This window comes from Triticum urartu, chromosome 4A, assembly GCF_056163025.1.
Source record: "Triticum urartu cultivar PI428250 chromosome 4A, HENAU_Tu73, whole genome shotgun sequence".
NCBI lineage: Eukaryota > Viridiplantae > Streptophyta > Magnoliopsida > Poales > Poaceae > Triticum > Triticum urartu.
The window spans coordinates 505,076,211-505,091,803 of NC_141876.1; the positions used below are offsets into that span (position 1 = coordinate 505,076,211).

At 48.0% G+C, this 15,593-nt stretch overlaps 1 protein-coding gene and 1 long non-coding RNA gene across 2 annotated transcripts; one reads left to right on the plus strand and one right to left on the minus strand.

Annotated features, from left to right (window-relative positions):
- Nucleotides 1–655: 655 nt before the first annotated feature.
- Nucleotides 656–1,886, plus strand: LOC125554038 (uncharacterized). The gene is made up of 2 exons (XR_007304301.2): nucleotides 656–1,087; nucleotides 1,241–1,886. It is a non-coding gene; the product is annotated as an uncharacterized LOC125554038 (long non-coding RNA).
- Nucleotides 1,887–3,964: 2,078 nt separating this feature from the next.
- Nucleotides 3,965–6,287, minus strand: LOC125552387 (glutamate decarboxylase 1). The gene is made up of 6 exons (XM_048715921.2): nucleotides 6,036–6,287; nucleotides 5,714–5,918; nucleotides 5,416–5,616; nucleotides 5,120–5,334; nucleotides 4,728–5,034; nucleotides 3,965–4,633 (listed from the first exon to the last, which is right to left on the minus strand). The coding sequence occupies exons 1-6, from the start codon at nucleotides 6,119–6,121 to the stop codon at nucleotides 4,145–4,147; spliced, it is 1,503 nt and encodes a 500-aa protein (XP_048571878.1). The 5' UTR covers nucleotides 6,122–6,287; the 3' UTR covers nucleotides 3,965–4,144.
- Nucleotides 6,288–15,593: the final 9,306 nt, after the last annotated feature.

The window sequence follows — 15,593 nt, forward strand, 5'->3', positions numbered from 1 at the left end:
AATCAATGTGTGTGCAACTAGACTACATTACAAGCCAACTAAATATCAATATGTGTGCATTTAGACTACATTACAAGAGAAGGTTGCACATCGACTTTTGTCGAGGCAATAGACTAGTTGCACATCAAAGTTGTCATGATTGCTGGGTTGCAACCTCATACAAAGGTGCAGCTCCAAACATTAGTTTTGGAAAAAAGTTACACGATATAGTAATAAAGTTGCACAATACAGTAATAGAGTTGCACAATATAACATCAAAGTTGGCATCAAAAAAATTCGTCAAAACATATCCATGCAGGATCTAGTTTCAAAGATCTCGTCGCGAGGATTGCAATAGTGAAAACGGATCTAAATTCCGAAGCACTGTTTAAAAATATGGCTTTTTAAAATTTTGAAAACCCAAATAAATGGACATGTGCATGTATGGAATAATGTCGTGTCTTACCCATGTGACCATCCTAGTAATACATGCCACATCACGAATAAAGACAAAATTTAGACCACAAAACTACATGCATGCGTGTGTAAGGCCGGCCGCTCATTTCCTCTAATTAGTTCATGTGCACTTTTTAGAATTTAGGAATAATAAATACTTGGTGTGATTGCTAGTCTGCCGTGTTGTTGGGTTGAGGTCGCTGGTTCGACCCATGGCGGACACAGTTTCTCTACTACTATAAAATTTTTAGTTGGCGATGATGGTGTGCCTGCCATCCATCAGTTTAGACCATCAGATCTTCATCCAACGTACAGGAGGCAACCCACTTCAGCCGGGTGATTCTCTCCTCCCCTGCTACAGTATAAAGGTGAAAAGGAAGCGACCGGGAGGCGACTTCAGTTCTTCCGCCGACGATCTCGTCGCTCCTCTTCGCCTCCGATGGCCGTCTGACCTCGTGAGGCGTGGGGGGAGCTCCAGCACTCCGCCTGCGTGTAGATACGGGTTGGTTGGGCGGCGCTCGGATGGTGGCGCCGCGTCGCGTCCAATAAAGCGGTCCTGGCTCCTACCCCATCTCGCCGGCGATGGCGAGGAGCCTATGGGCCTGTGTGGTCTGGCGGTTCTGCTGAGGCGGCAGTTACACCATCGACTCTGGTATTTTTTCCTCCAGCCCTGTCCCCGCCTCGGTGGTTCATGCGCTAGAGCTGCCGACGGGGTGTGTGAGTAGTTGTACAGGTGCTGTGGCGGTGATGGCCGCCTAAGATTTGGTTTGCGGCGACTTACAGAGGCGGCTGTTCTGGAGACCAGTTTGTAGCTAGCTGGACAGAGGATCTGGTGGCCCTTCTCGCCGGAGGAGATCCAGAGGCGGTGGAGCGCAGGGTGTGTCCTCCCCGATCGATGGCCTTCATCAGTTTGGTGCCTCCGTTCATGTTGACTTCTGTTCCGTATCACAACCCAGATTCTTGCCAGGCGCTTCTCCTGCTCACAAATGGATTCGTCCACGGTCATCTCGGTGGCGGCGGCCAGAGGCGCGCGGGCTCTCTTTGGGGCCTTCAGGGATGTGGTTCTATTCTTCTTTGTTTGGAGGTCCTTTCTTCAAGTTTTCAGCTGGTTCTGGTGTCTTCGCGTGACGGCGTGAGTGTGTACGTGTTTATTTTTTACTTTTGAGGGAAAAATGTCAGCGCACGCCATGAGCAAGCCAACAATAACAAATATTGGGAGGAGGAGTCCGGCTGCTGGATGCGCCATGCGTGTGCTGTTGTAAACTTGTAATGCGTTGAGAGGATTCACCATTGTCTTGCGTGGAGCAGGTTCTAGAGCTAAGGCGAAAGACACAACTTTTGGGACTGGGTCGTGTGCCTGGACTGCATGTATTGTAGGTTGTGTTATATGCTTTAAGGTACTTGTGTTTTTTTTCAAATCATGAAAGTGGTTTAGAATGTTACAACATCAATTTTTCGGATGCGTGATTTACCATTGGCATTACATTTTTTAAATGGATGGCATGGTGCATCATATAATGCTCATACCTCATAGACAAGCATAGATGATCAGATGACTCGACATGGGCAGGTAGAGGAATGAGATAATGTGCTAACATGTTGAGCCCATCGATTTGAGCCGAAGGATAGTAGTCACCGTACTTCCATTGCGCATATTTGCAGGGACCAGTATTGATATTTCTGCATTGTTGTTCTTCCATTATTGATACTAAAGTTAGGTACGCAGTATAACTGAGATGCTTAATGTGTCCCCTTTTCTAGCGGAGAATGGTGCAGACTGCAGGTGAAGCCCGTGCTAAGAAAAGAGGAGCCGAAGAGATAGATTGATTTGGACTCAGAGATAAAGTTGGTCGAGTATAATCATAATCACCAAATGAGTGTGGATGGATTTCTATTTGCCTCATGCTCTCTACCACTCAATATTAGGATAAAGTAAGCGTTGAGAAACCCGAGTAGGAAGAATACCAAGTCTTCTTGCAAGGTGAAAATGAAGGAGAAAATATTTGTCTTGGACCAAGGGGTTATCGATTGGAAACCGTATATCGGTTGTGGGCCTATTAACAATATAAGGTCACTTTGATAAATGTCAAGTAAAGTAAAAAAAATTGTTCCGTGGCGACGCACGGGTATCTTAATTATAACTTAATAAGTAAACAAATGTTCTATTGATCATTTCTTACCCCGTAGCGTAGCACGGGCATCTTACTAGTTTCATATTAATCTCCTCTTCATACTGTTTCCTGACGAGTGGGCCCCAAGGGTCATAGAGACAAAGTTATGTTTCTGAGCTTTTTATAGAAAAGAAAAAAAATAAAGGCCTTCTTCATGACAAAAAAATTCAAGGTGCTTTCTGAAAAAAAAACCAGGCCGCACTCCTTCACCCCGTCCCCATTCACTTACGGGTGGCCCGCGCGCCATGTTGGCATGCCATGTCAGCATCATGTACGTATATAGACGTGATTAGCACCGTAGATGCACGCACGAACCAAGTTTTATCACTGGTTCAATGTATCCCGCAAATTTTTAGTATCAAACTGACTTTTTTTGCCAAGTTCAGACACCTGCGATGTAATTGACTCTTTAAAAAAATGTATAAACAAAAGTAAAAAAAATGTTTTCATAGTTTAGAAAAAAATGTTTTCATAGTTTAGAAAAAAATGTTTCTTATCATTCAAAAAATATTTCAAGATGTATTTGAGAAATGTTTAACACCTATTCAAAAAAATGTGAAATCATGTGTGTTAAATGTATATAAAAATGTCTTATGTATACAAAAAATGTAGAATGTAAAAAAAATAAGCATGAAAACAAATATTTTGCTAAAATGTAACTTGTATTTGATAAATGTTTATACAAAAATGTACAATGGTTATGAAAAATATAGATAAACAACCTGAAACAAAATCAATGTAAAACAAAGAAATAAAATACCGACAAAGAACCCAAAAGGTATGAGAAGCGACAACAAATTGTTCCACACCAGACTGGAAAGCAAAATAACAATGGTGTACGGCGGTGATCGATGGTACAAAAAGAAGAGCGCACAAGCATAAAAAATAACACCGGCAAATAGCGAAAAAGGTAAAAAAAAAATGCTTAAAACAATGGACCAACTAGTCCATTTTGTATTAGGGTTAGCTAATTCTTGTGACATCGGGGCTAAAAAGCCGAGCCACTAGTGTTGTGGTTGGAATGTTTTTTTTTTAACCAGGCGCAGAACATCCCCATCTTACTCACAGCAAGCATTTGCCGCCACATAGCGGAAACTTTTTTTCAGAAGCTTCACGGAAGACCGGCACATTTCTTGAGTCTCAGAATTTCCAAAAGATTAGAATCCTCCTGATTACTTTTGGAGGAAATAGAGAAAAGGAAAAAAGAAAAGTGATTAGATGAAGAAGCTACATGCAACGATCTTGTTAATTCTCTGTTGTGGAAAACAAGAGACAAAACACCATAACTATCGATCCAATTCCTTTGTTATTCAGAGATTAAATTTGCAGAAGCTAAAATAAATAAATTTGCAGAACCATTTGACAGAAAAATAGTACCATCACTGCAGCGCAATTGCGCAAGTCATAAAAGCCACAGCAAAATTTTGGTTACAAACTCGGCCTAAATCAACCTATAATATAGTTTCACTCGAATAAGTAAGATCGGTAGCTTCACGATCTGAGCATGATTTGGGTTTTGGAGACTCTTAATCTGGGGACTAGCAGACGCCGTTGGTCTTCTTGGCGAGCACAAACTTCTTCCAGGCCTCCGTGACCGACTTCTGCGTCTCGAGCTCCGTCTTCTTGACGTGGCCGTTGGCGACGACGACGGTCTTGGGCAGCGCGGCCGGCAGCAGCGCCGGGGGCGCGAGCTTGGAGGGCAGCGCGTCGAGCTGGGCCATGACGGTGTCGATGTCGAGCACGAGGCGCTCGGCGAGGGTGCGGCTGAACTCCTCCCGGATGACGACGCGGAGCACGGTCACGTGCTGCGCGTCCGCCGGCATGGTGTAGGCCGGCACGATCCAGCCGAAGCGGCGCAGCATGTCGGAGATCTCGAACTCGTCGTGCCGGCTGCGGTCCTTGAGTGAGAAGGCCACCAGCGGCACGCCCTCGTCCTTGGACACGATGCTGAAGCGCCCCGTCTTCTCCAGGCCCTCCTTCACCACCATGGCGTTCTCCTGGCAGTTCTCCATGATCTTCGTGTACCCCTGCGCCATCGCCATTGCCATTCCGTCGCGTGAGCTCGCTCACCAAAGGAAGGAATTCGATGCTTGAACGGACGAAGATCGGCAAAGAAGTTACCTCGATGCCGTGGCGGATGAGCTGGTAGTACTGGCCGATGACCTGGCTGGAGCCCTTGGAGAAGTTGAGGGTGAAGGTGGGCTGGTCGGAGCCGAGGTAGTTGATGTGGAAGATGAGCTCGTCGGGGAGGTCCTCCTTGGTGCGCCACACGCACCAGCCGATGCCGGGGTAGACGAGGCCGTACTTGTGGCCGCTCACGTTGATGCTCTTGACCCACGGCAGCCGGAAGTCCCACTCCAGCTCCGGGTACAGGAACGGCGCGATGAAGCCGCCGCTCGCCGCGTCCACATGGATCGGCGTCTCCCACCTGCGAAAACTACACTCAGCACACCACGAGCGACGACTCTGTTTCTTGTTCCGGCGGCTGCTCTGCTCTTGTACGCATTGCTTACCCGGTCCGCTTGTTCTTCTCCTCCAGCAGGTCGTTGATGCGCTTGACGTCCTCGAACTCGCCGTTGAGCGTGGAGCCGAGGATGGCGGCGACGCAGATGGTGTTCTCGTCCACCATCTCCACCGCCTGCTCCGGGTCCATGACGTAGTACCCCTCCCGCAGCTTCACCTCCTTGAGCTCCACCTCAAAGTACCGAGCGAACTTCTCCCAGCACACCTGCATTAATTTAAATGTTTGGATGGGTTTCTTGGCTCTCAATTCTTCCATGGATCGCGAGGCAGAGGGTTGATAAGTAACCTGGACGTTGGCGCCGGTGATGATGTTGGGCTTGTCGAAGGGCTTGCCCTCGGCCCTGCGCTTGTTCTGCCACCTCCGCTTGAAGGCCAGCCCGGCCAGCATGATGGCCTCCGACGACCCCACCGTGCCCACGCCCACGGCCGTCTCCGACTCGCCCAGCGGCGCGTGGAAGAGATGCGCGATCATGTTCACGCACCGGTTCTGCAATGCAACGCCGCACGAGGAGAATAAGAGCAATTCTCTGCACGCGCGTCGGCGGCGAGGAAACAAGAGCTTCGAAGCAGAGACTGGCAGTTACCTGGAACTCGGTGGTGACCGGGTACTCGTCCATGTCGACGTAGTTCTTGTTCATGGAGGCCATGATGAGCTTGTCGCACTCGGGCTCCATCCACGTGGTGACGAAGGACGCCAGGTTCAGCCGCGGGTTGCCGTCCAGCATCAGCTCGTCGTTGATGATCTGGTACGCCGCCTCCTTGGGGATCGAGTTCTCCGGCATCCGGTACCTGCACGCACGCGCCAACCACCAGATCCACCAGCCGGTCAATCACTCCTCGAAGAACATCGAAGCCATTAGACGACGACGAACAGGAAGAACAACAGGCACGCAGGCGCATACATACCTCGGGAGGGACGAGCGGACATAGCGGGAGGCGAAGGTGGAGTGCACCGACACGTCGGTGTCGGAGGCGGCCCTGGAGAGCACCATGGCTGCTGCTGCTCGCTCTCGGCTCTAGCTAAGCTGTTGATTATCAGGCGCAATAGGATGCGATGACTCGACTCTGTTGTTGTGTGCTATGGCGGGGGCGGCACCCCGGGTATATATACGCGGGCGAGGGGCGCAAACATGGAAGTTCTTGGGCAGGGGGGCAAGGCGAAGGCCGCGCGGTGGTGCGTTTGCTTGCCATTGCCGCGCGTTCCCAAAAGGAAAGGTCAAGGGAGGAAGGAGAGGGTCCGGTCAGCCTCGGGCCCGGTCCATGTGCGCTGCTACTATTCGTCCTGCGCCGCGAAATTGGCAGGAGCAGCGCCAGCAGAACGTCGCCTGCCTTAACTTTGTGGTTAGACTTGGACCCGACCAAGGCTTCAAGCTCGTGTCAAACATCAGATCTTTTTGGCCGAAAAATGTCAAATATTAATCCAATTGCCAGTCTACGTAGTTGGGGTATATCCTTGTACTGTCCCTACGCATCGAGCGCGGGCAGAGCCGGTCTTCCACTAAACGAAAACCATGGGCAAAACAGGGTGCACATCGATCATGTCTAAAACATAACCTACCCGACTCTTTCTCGTGCATTTGGGCCGTTTCCACACTTGTTTCTTTTTGATTGAGGCGCATTACTGTCCAACCGAGGATGCTAGTGTTCAACACAATGGGTTGGGGGATCTCGCAACCAAAAAAGAAAAGGCATGGTTAAAGCCGACAATGTCATGTTTATTACACCAATTAACAAATTAACCATGCATTCACTGGGCTTCACTCTCCAACCCAGAATGCCACCTTAACACAAGGGGGTGTGGGATGTCCCCCTCTCCAAGACTGGATATTTCATTTGTTGAATCAATTATTAAGAATGGAATGACATATTATGATCGGCCTTTTGTTCCAACGAAACGGTTGTACTAGCAGTGAGGACTACACACAATTCCGATGACATTGTGTCTTTTCCTTTTTCTTGAGTATACTCGTGTAGAGTCATGTTGTAAGTAGATCATCAAACTGAATTTCTACTGACATGTTGCTTCAATTTGAGTTATAACTGATTGATTTTCTTAAGCACTCGGGATAGCTACGAACTCTAGCTCTGCTCGATTCGATCAATCCAATGGAAGCGTAGTTCTGGCAAATGTTTGAGATAGTACAGGAGATGCAAGAGGAATGGCGGAAGAAAAAAGATGATCTGAGAAATAGACCCAACCACCAATGATCCGAGATGCCTGACCTCACCTGCTTCTCACCTACCTGTCGCCCCTACATGGGCTCTTGTAGAGATTTGGTGGTATGTAGGTAAGGAGTTAAGCTAGTTACTTTCTGGACTGACAACCAGCCACCATGGCATAGATGGCCCATCTTGGGAGCAAGGACCTCTGCCTTTGTCCGGGGCTGGGACTTTGGAGTGAGCTAGAGCCATCGGTGGAGCGATGCTTAGCAAGTGCTTAGGAAGGGTTTTGGCAGCGATTTGCCGGTAACATATGTGCTCTTCACTTTGCCCATTCTTGGCCAGCAACTCTTGCCGGCATTTGCCCCCACCCCTCAAGACTATACGTATTGTTTTTGTTATACCAATTATCAATCGGACGTTGTTTTGTGCACAACATTTGTTCCAAGAAAAATGAATCTACTAGCACTAAGAACTGGACATAGTTACGATCATGTGGTGTCTTTTCTTCTTCTTGCACCCTCATGTGAAAATGTTGTTGAAGTAGACCTTTTGTATGAATTTTGAGGAATATGTTGCTTCAATTTGAATTATTATCGATCATTCTTTGTGTTTGTAGGGTCTGGTTCGATATGGCACAGGCCCTGGCCGACACCCTAGTTCTCACGAGCTACAAGTTAGGTGCAACTCCCGACTCAATGCTCAAGGCTAGCCTTCATCCTAATTTTAGATGAAGAACTCGTCGAGCATCTCATTGCTACTAAAACTCTCAATGCACGATTATGGCCAAGTAAGCTCCAGTAATCACCGGGGCGGGATTCTTTCGTAATAAGCGATTTGGTCGATCCATGAGACCCTTAAGGCTATGGCATGTAGAGAAGCACTAGCTTTGGTAAGTGATCTTAACGAATGGAATCAACAAGTAGTGACCAATTGTGCAGCATTGATCAAGCATCCAAAAGAGCAATATAAGGGCGTAAGCAATATGATTATTCAGGATATAGAATAAATGCTGAAAGTTTTTTATGAAGTGTAGTTTTCTCATGCAAGGCGAGAGACTAAAGCCGATGCTCATAACTTAGCTAGGTGTGCTACCATGATTAATATTGGGTGTCATTAATGTCTTCTAGCCATGCCGGCTATTGCATGTATTCATGGCACTGGCTTGGCTGGAGTTTTGTTTGACTGTGGTTGAACACTAACTGGAATCCATCTAGTTTCTCGGATATTTTTGGCTGCATTAAGATCTATACGGGTCAGTTTGTTCATGTTTTTTAGATGACTTTTTGCCGCTTCTACCTAGTGCTTCTGGACTACTCGGAATAAGTTTACTGCTGAACTTATGTTTTCGAACGGTCCGACCGATTGTTTGATTAAAATTAGTGCCTTATACAACAATGGAAGGCACTATCTAACGCGATTGATGATGAAGCGGTCGCCTCGCTCATTACAACGATCCGTGCTTCTGCCATATCCCCCCCCCCCCCTATGTTGGTGCCTCCTTGAGCGCAATTCTCCGTTTATTTTTCATTCTTGCTGGCTTGCGTGCCATGTTGCCCTTTGGTGGAGGGGTGTTATGGTTTAGAATTTGTCCGACCGATTGTTTGATTAAAATTGGTGCCTTATACAACAATGGAAGGCACTATCTAACGCGATTGATGATGAAGCGGTCGCCTCGCTCATTGCAACGATCCGTGCTTCTGCCATCTCCCCCCCCCCCCCCCCCTATGTTGGTGCCTCCTTAAGCGCAATTCTCCGTTTATTTTTCATTCTTGCTGGCTTGCGTGCCATGTTGCCCTTTGGTGGAGGGGTGTTATGGTTTAGAATTTGTCCGACCGATTGTTTGATTAAAATTGATGCCTTATACAACAATGGAAGGCACTATCTAACGCGATTGATGATGAAGCGGTCACCTCACTCATTGCAACGATCCGTGCTTCTGCCATCTCCCCCCCTCCCCCTATGTTGGTGCCTCCTTGAGCGCAATTCTCCGTTTATTTTTCATTCTTGCTGGCTTGCGTGCCATGTTGCCCTTTGGTGGAGGGGTATTATGGTTTAGAATTTGTCCGACCGATTGTTTGATTAAAATTGATGCCTTATACAACAATGGAAGGCACTATCTAACGCGATTGATGATGAAGCGGTCGCCTCGCTCATTGCAACGATCCGTGCTTCTGCCATCTCCCCCCCCCCTATGTTGGTGCCTCCTTAAGCGCAATTCTCCGTTTATTTTTCATTCTTGCTGGCTTGCGTGCCATGTTGCCCTTTGGTGGAGGGGTGTTATGGTTTAGAATTTGTCCGACCGATTGTTTGATTAAAATTGATGCCTTATACAACAATGGAAGGCACTATCTAACGCGATTGATGATGAAGCGGTCACCTCACTCATTGCAACGATCCGTGCTTCTGCCATCTCCCCCCCTCCCCCTATGTTGGTGCCTCCTTGAGCGCAATTCTCCGTTTATTTTTCATTCTTGCTGGCTTGCGTGCCATGTTGCCCTTTGGTGGAGGGGTATTATGGTTTAGAATTTGTCCGACCGATTGTTTGATTAAAATTGATGCCTTATACAACAATGGAAGGCACTATCTAACGCGATTGATGATGAAGCGGTCGCCTCGCTCATTGCAACGATCCGTGCTTCTGCCATCTCCCCCCCCCCTATGTTGGTGCCTCCTTGAGCGCAATTCTCCGTTTATTTTTCATTCTTGCTGGCTTGCGTGCCATGTTGCCCTTTGGTGGAGGGGTGTTATGGTTTAGAATTTGTCCGACCGATTGTTTGATTAAAATTGATGCCTTATACAACAATGGAAGGCACTATCTAACGCGATTGATGATGAAGCGGTCGCCTCGCTCATTGCAACGATCCGTGCTTCTGCCATCTCCCCCCCCCCCCTATGTTGGTGCCTCCTTAAGCGCAATTCTCCGTTTATTTTTCATTCTTGCTGGCTTGCGTGCCATGTTGCCCTTTGGTGGAGGGGTATTATGGTTTAGAATTTGTCCGACCGATTGTTTGATTAAAATTGATGCCTTATACAACAATGGAAGGCACTATCTAACGCGATTGATGATGAAGCGGTCACCTCACTCATTGCAACGGTCCGTGCTTCTGCCATCTCCCCCCCCCCTCCCCCTATGTTGGTGCCTCCTTGAGCGCAATTCTCCGTTTATTTTTCATTCTTGCTGGCTTGCGTGCCATGTTGCCCTTTGGTGGAGGGGTGTTATGGTTTAGAATTTGTTCGTTGGTTGTACTAAATTATGTTCACTCTCCTCATTGGGCTTTGTTTATAAAGTCGGGCACTATGTCTTCTCTCTAAAAAAATATAGTAAAATGTTTTACACCCTCAAAGAACTAAGACTAAAAATATTGTATGTATCAAACCAATTAACAAGGAATGTTATATTGCAGAGGTACTTTCGTATCACGAAACATGTACTGGTACTGCAATAATCTAACAGGAGCTGTACATTTCGAACTAAGATAAGAATAAATATGACTCCCTCCATTTCACAATGTAGCACACACATATTAGTATTATTTTAAAAAGTCAAGCTTGGATACCTTTGACCAAATTTAGAGACAAAACTATCTGTATGTAAAATAAATACCAAACACATATAGTAGTGCGAAAACATCTCTCGCGTCGTATGCAATGATATTTATTTGATTCGGCATTTCTAAATATAGGTGTTTTTTTTCTCTATATAAGCCTGTTCAAACTTTACAAAGTTCGGCTTTTAGAAAGGAATGTACTATGTGTACTGTATATGGAACGGCTATCCCCTCAAGATAAGGAATGTGCGCGGCTGTTGGGGATCGTGCTGACGGGACGGGATGCCTGAAACCGAGCGGCGATTACCATGGAACGCCTGCGGACCGAGCCGAAACCACCGCCGCCTCGCCGTGGCGTCCGAGTCACGTCGCACGCGCGCGCGGTGCGGGTGCAGTGACCGCGTCCAGCACCGACCGACGTCCCCTGCCTGCCGCGGGTTTTCCTTTTCCCGGACCGGACCGGACCAGGCGAAACCGCCGTCACCAGTCGCGCCTCCCCGCGGGCGGGCGGGCGGGCGGACGCGGCGGCGGCATCCCGCGCGCGCGCCTTGCCGTCCAAGAGAAGAGAAGCGGATTCCCTTTCCCGTCCTGCGAGTATGTACACAAGTTTTGGAAGGGCTCGACGTACGGGCTACGTACATACTACATGCTGTATGGCCTCCATACATTACAGAGCAACCGATTCAGGAGTGGCAGGGGCGCGAGGTGTCGCCCGCTTTTCGACAGCCCTTCTAGCAGCCTGGTGCAAACCGCAGGTTGGTATTACCGATCCGCTCGTCGCCGAATCCTTGTCACTACGAGAGAGAGTCCTATTTGCAAGTCTCAGGGGCTACTCACATGTGATCATGGAGACGGACTGCCTGGAGATTGTGAATCTCTTGAACGATCGCCACAACACTTGCTCGATTGTGGCTCCTATTTTGGTAGAGATTGGAGAGCTTACTATGACGTTTGATTTTTTTAGTATTCAACATGTAAGTAGGACAGCTAATCTCCCGGCTCACTTATGTGCGAAGCGTGCCTGCTCGCTTATGGTGACTGAGAGTTGGTTGGACTCAGAACCCTCGTTCCTGATCACGAGCCTGTTGGCGGATGATCGTAGGAGCTCCTTTGTTTGAATAAAGCTCTCAGGTTTCACTGCAAAAAAAAACATTACGGAGCAAAGGCGTTGGAAATTTCTTGCTCTTCCAATTGCGTGCTTAACTGATGTACGTACGTGCTATGCTCGAATCAGAATCGAGAATTCCCTGCCGCGCAATGAAAACCGGCGACATCGCCCGCGGGAAACTCCGGTGGTTCCGTGTGAAGCCACCGAAAGGGGCGAATCGTGCGTGCAGCTCCCGACATTGTCGCTGGAGTCGTCGGAGGTAAAGAAGGGACGCGGCTGCCGGTAGACGGCAGCCGAATAGAATCATCCCGGGGAGGTGCCACCGGTTTTCTGGCTCGGTTACGACCGAAAGCAGAAACGCCGCGTCTGCCTGCCGTCCCCAGGTGGGACCTGAGAGAGACCACGTTGAATTACCTTTTTTTAGGGGATACCACGTTGAATTACTGGTGTGAATTGTTCGCTTCTTGCCAACAAGCAAGGAATACGATGACTTTTTTACGCACCGTCGTTTAACTTGAACCGACCGTGTCGCTTCAACTTTTCTAGACTGGCATCTCATGGTCGCGCCCTTTTTGGATTGCTTGAAAAGTAATCTTCTTTGTAACTTTGTTGATTTTTTTTTTGAGGGGTGTAACTTTGTCGATGGAGATGCTACAATCGTACTGGTCATTATTTTTAAGCCCAACCATCCTACAGGCCATTTAAGGACCTGTTTGGTTCATAAGTCTTAGGACTTTTTCTAGTCCCAACTAAAAAATCTCTGGTCCCTAAAAAGTCTCTCCTTGTTTGTTTTCAGAGATTAAAAAGTCCCTAGTCCCTTCCTAGAGGTTATTAAATGACCATGTTGCCCCTAGTATATAGAGAAATAACAATCAAACAACATCATGGGGTGGCGGGCCAATGAATGCATGGAGGGGCATTGTTGGAAAAGTCCCAAAAAAGACTCACCTTGAGAGTCTTCTTCATTTAGTCCCAAATGCCTAGTTTAGTCCCTAAAAAGTCCCTCCCGTTTGATAAAAAAGTCTCTAAGAGGGACTTTTTCTAGTCCCTACACAAAAAAGTCCCTGGAAACAAACATCCCATGAGGCGCCTTATTACGTCGGATATGGTCCATTCGGCGTGGAAGGTGTGGGCTCCTTCGCGGTGCAAATTTTTCGCTTGCCTTGTGCTTCAAAATAGGATTTGGACATCGGACCGCCTTATTCGTCATGGATGGCCCAACTGCGGTCTTTGCCCTCTTTGCAAGCAAAGTCAGGAATCAGCAGATCATCTACTATTTCAACATCATTTCATCCGTCGTGTGTGGAATGATATTCTCCTGTGGCTTGGCATGACTCGCATCAATACCGCTGTATGGACGACGAGGGCCTCGGTGTGGGAATGGTGGACTGAAAACGTTCATATTCGTAGTGAATCCTCCAAGGCGCTTGCTTCGTTGATGATGCTCATCTCTTGAGAGATTTGGTCGGAGCGCAATGCTATAATCTTCCGCAACACGGCCGTTCCTTCTGTTGTCCTTATTATCAAGATTAAAGAGGAGTTGTCCTTGTGGACTCTGGCGGGCGCCAAGCACTTGAGTACTGTAACACCGTGAGAATAGACTATTTTTTGGGCCGATGTGTGGCTTTGTCTAAATCTTCTTCCTTAATCAATGAAATGGCAAATCTTTTGCCTTGTTTAAAAAAAAGATCCTACAGGCCATTTCTCTCTAGCATGCTCGAGGAAAAGTAACAAATTAATAGCCCAATTAACACTTTGGTGGCACAGTTGTCTTTCAGAGATTTGAGTTCTGTGAAACCCGCGATCCATGGCTTTATGCTGTTTCCGAAATCTGCCATCCCTGATTTAAGTTGGCTCTTTTGTTCAGCACACTGTCACTGCATAGCCACGGCATCCCTCCCATACCGGGGGCTGCTGAGCTGACCTCTTGTCGGTCATCGCACCGCGCGCAGACGAGGATCGGAAGCACAACTTGAGACCCATTCGAAAGCAGAGGCACAAAACCAAAGCGACACCACAGTTCGCCATAGGCTCGTACTAGGTCGTAGTACCTAGAGGCAGGGAGGGAGGCTCATTGCAGAGTGGGCGGTGGCGCAACAGACACGCCGATGCGAGTGCGCGTGTCGACAATCTGCGCAGGCCGGTGGCCGGTTTTCCGCTAACCGCTACCGGCGGCAATCTGCGCGAGACGCGACTCTGCTCAGCGCACTGGATTACATTACCCGCAGAGCTAACTCCAACGGGCTGATTCAAACGGACGACGATTTCGTGCGCTTTTTGTTTGTTTGGGTCGGCTAGACGAACACAGATGCCCGCTTTCGCATTTGAATCGACGCGTGCGCCCAACATTCGCCTGAACCCATTTTAACAGCGTAAAAAAATAAACACATACATATTAAAAAAGAGAAACATCATTAATTAAACATGGGATAAGTATATTTTTTGTCCCTCAATTTTTTCGAAAGTATAGAAATGATCCTTCAACTTCAAAACCAGCAAACTGTAGTCCCTCAATTTTTAAAACCGGATAAGTTTAGTCCTTCATACCACTTTGGTTGATTATTTGCTGACGTGGACTGGTTGTTGTTTGGAACTGTGGGACCAGCCTGTTAGTGGTTGAAATTTGAACAGTATGTGGTGTAAAAAAATAAAAGACACGCAGAAAATATAGCTACTTCATTGTGCACATGAGTACAGAAAAAACATATGTGCAGAGGACTGAAACTGAAAAAAAAATCACTTTTAAATGAGTTAATATCATTGTACAGCGAACATGCTTAATATATGCAAAACTACAAAAGATTTTATACTTGTCTGTGTAATACTACATAGAATCCGTGGTATGGTGGTTACCTACTGATCTGGCCTGCTTTCGGTATTAAGTTCGAAACATGTGGCATACATTTTATTTTAAGCTATTATTCTTTCTTCCTGAGGCTGACATGTGGGACCCTGCACATTTGTACACGCTGATGTGACGACCCAGCCTATAGGATGTATCTAGTTTTAGTCAAAACCACTCCACGTCAGAAAAAAAACAGTCAAAGCGGTATGAGGGACTAAATTTATCCGGTTTGAATAGTTAAGGGATGCTGGTTTTCTAGTTGAGGGACCATTTCTATACTCTTAAAAGAGTTAAGGGATGAAAAATATACTTCTCCCATTAAACATTAAAGCTGGCCACGAAAGCCGGCGAAAGTCTCCACGCGTCCACATTTGCATTTAAAAAATATAAAACGGCCTAAACTACGAGGCGGCGCGCTGCCCTAGGCGGCGGCGGCGTCGGCCTCGGGGTCCGTGAGGTCGATGAGCGTTGGCGCCGGCCCGGCCCAGGCGAACGCCGTGTTTCAGAGCGCCGTCATGTCGGGTAGTGCCGGCGGGGGGGGGGGGGGGGGGGGGGGGAAGGGGGGTGCGGCTGCCTGTGAAGCTGCGGCCTGACGCGCCTCCTCCTCGGCCTCGCGCTGCTCCTCCTCGAGGTCGCGCTCGAGCATCTCGAGGTACTCGCCGTCGCGGCGCTCCTCGGCCACCCTGATCTTGCGCCAGTGCTCGAGGTACGCCTGCTCCTGCGCCGGCGTCGCTCCCATCCAGACCGGCGGCGCGCTGCCCTAGGCGTCGTCGTCGTCCTCGGGGTCCGTGAGGTCGATG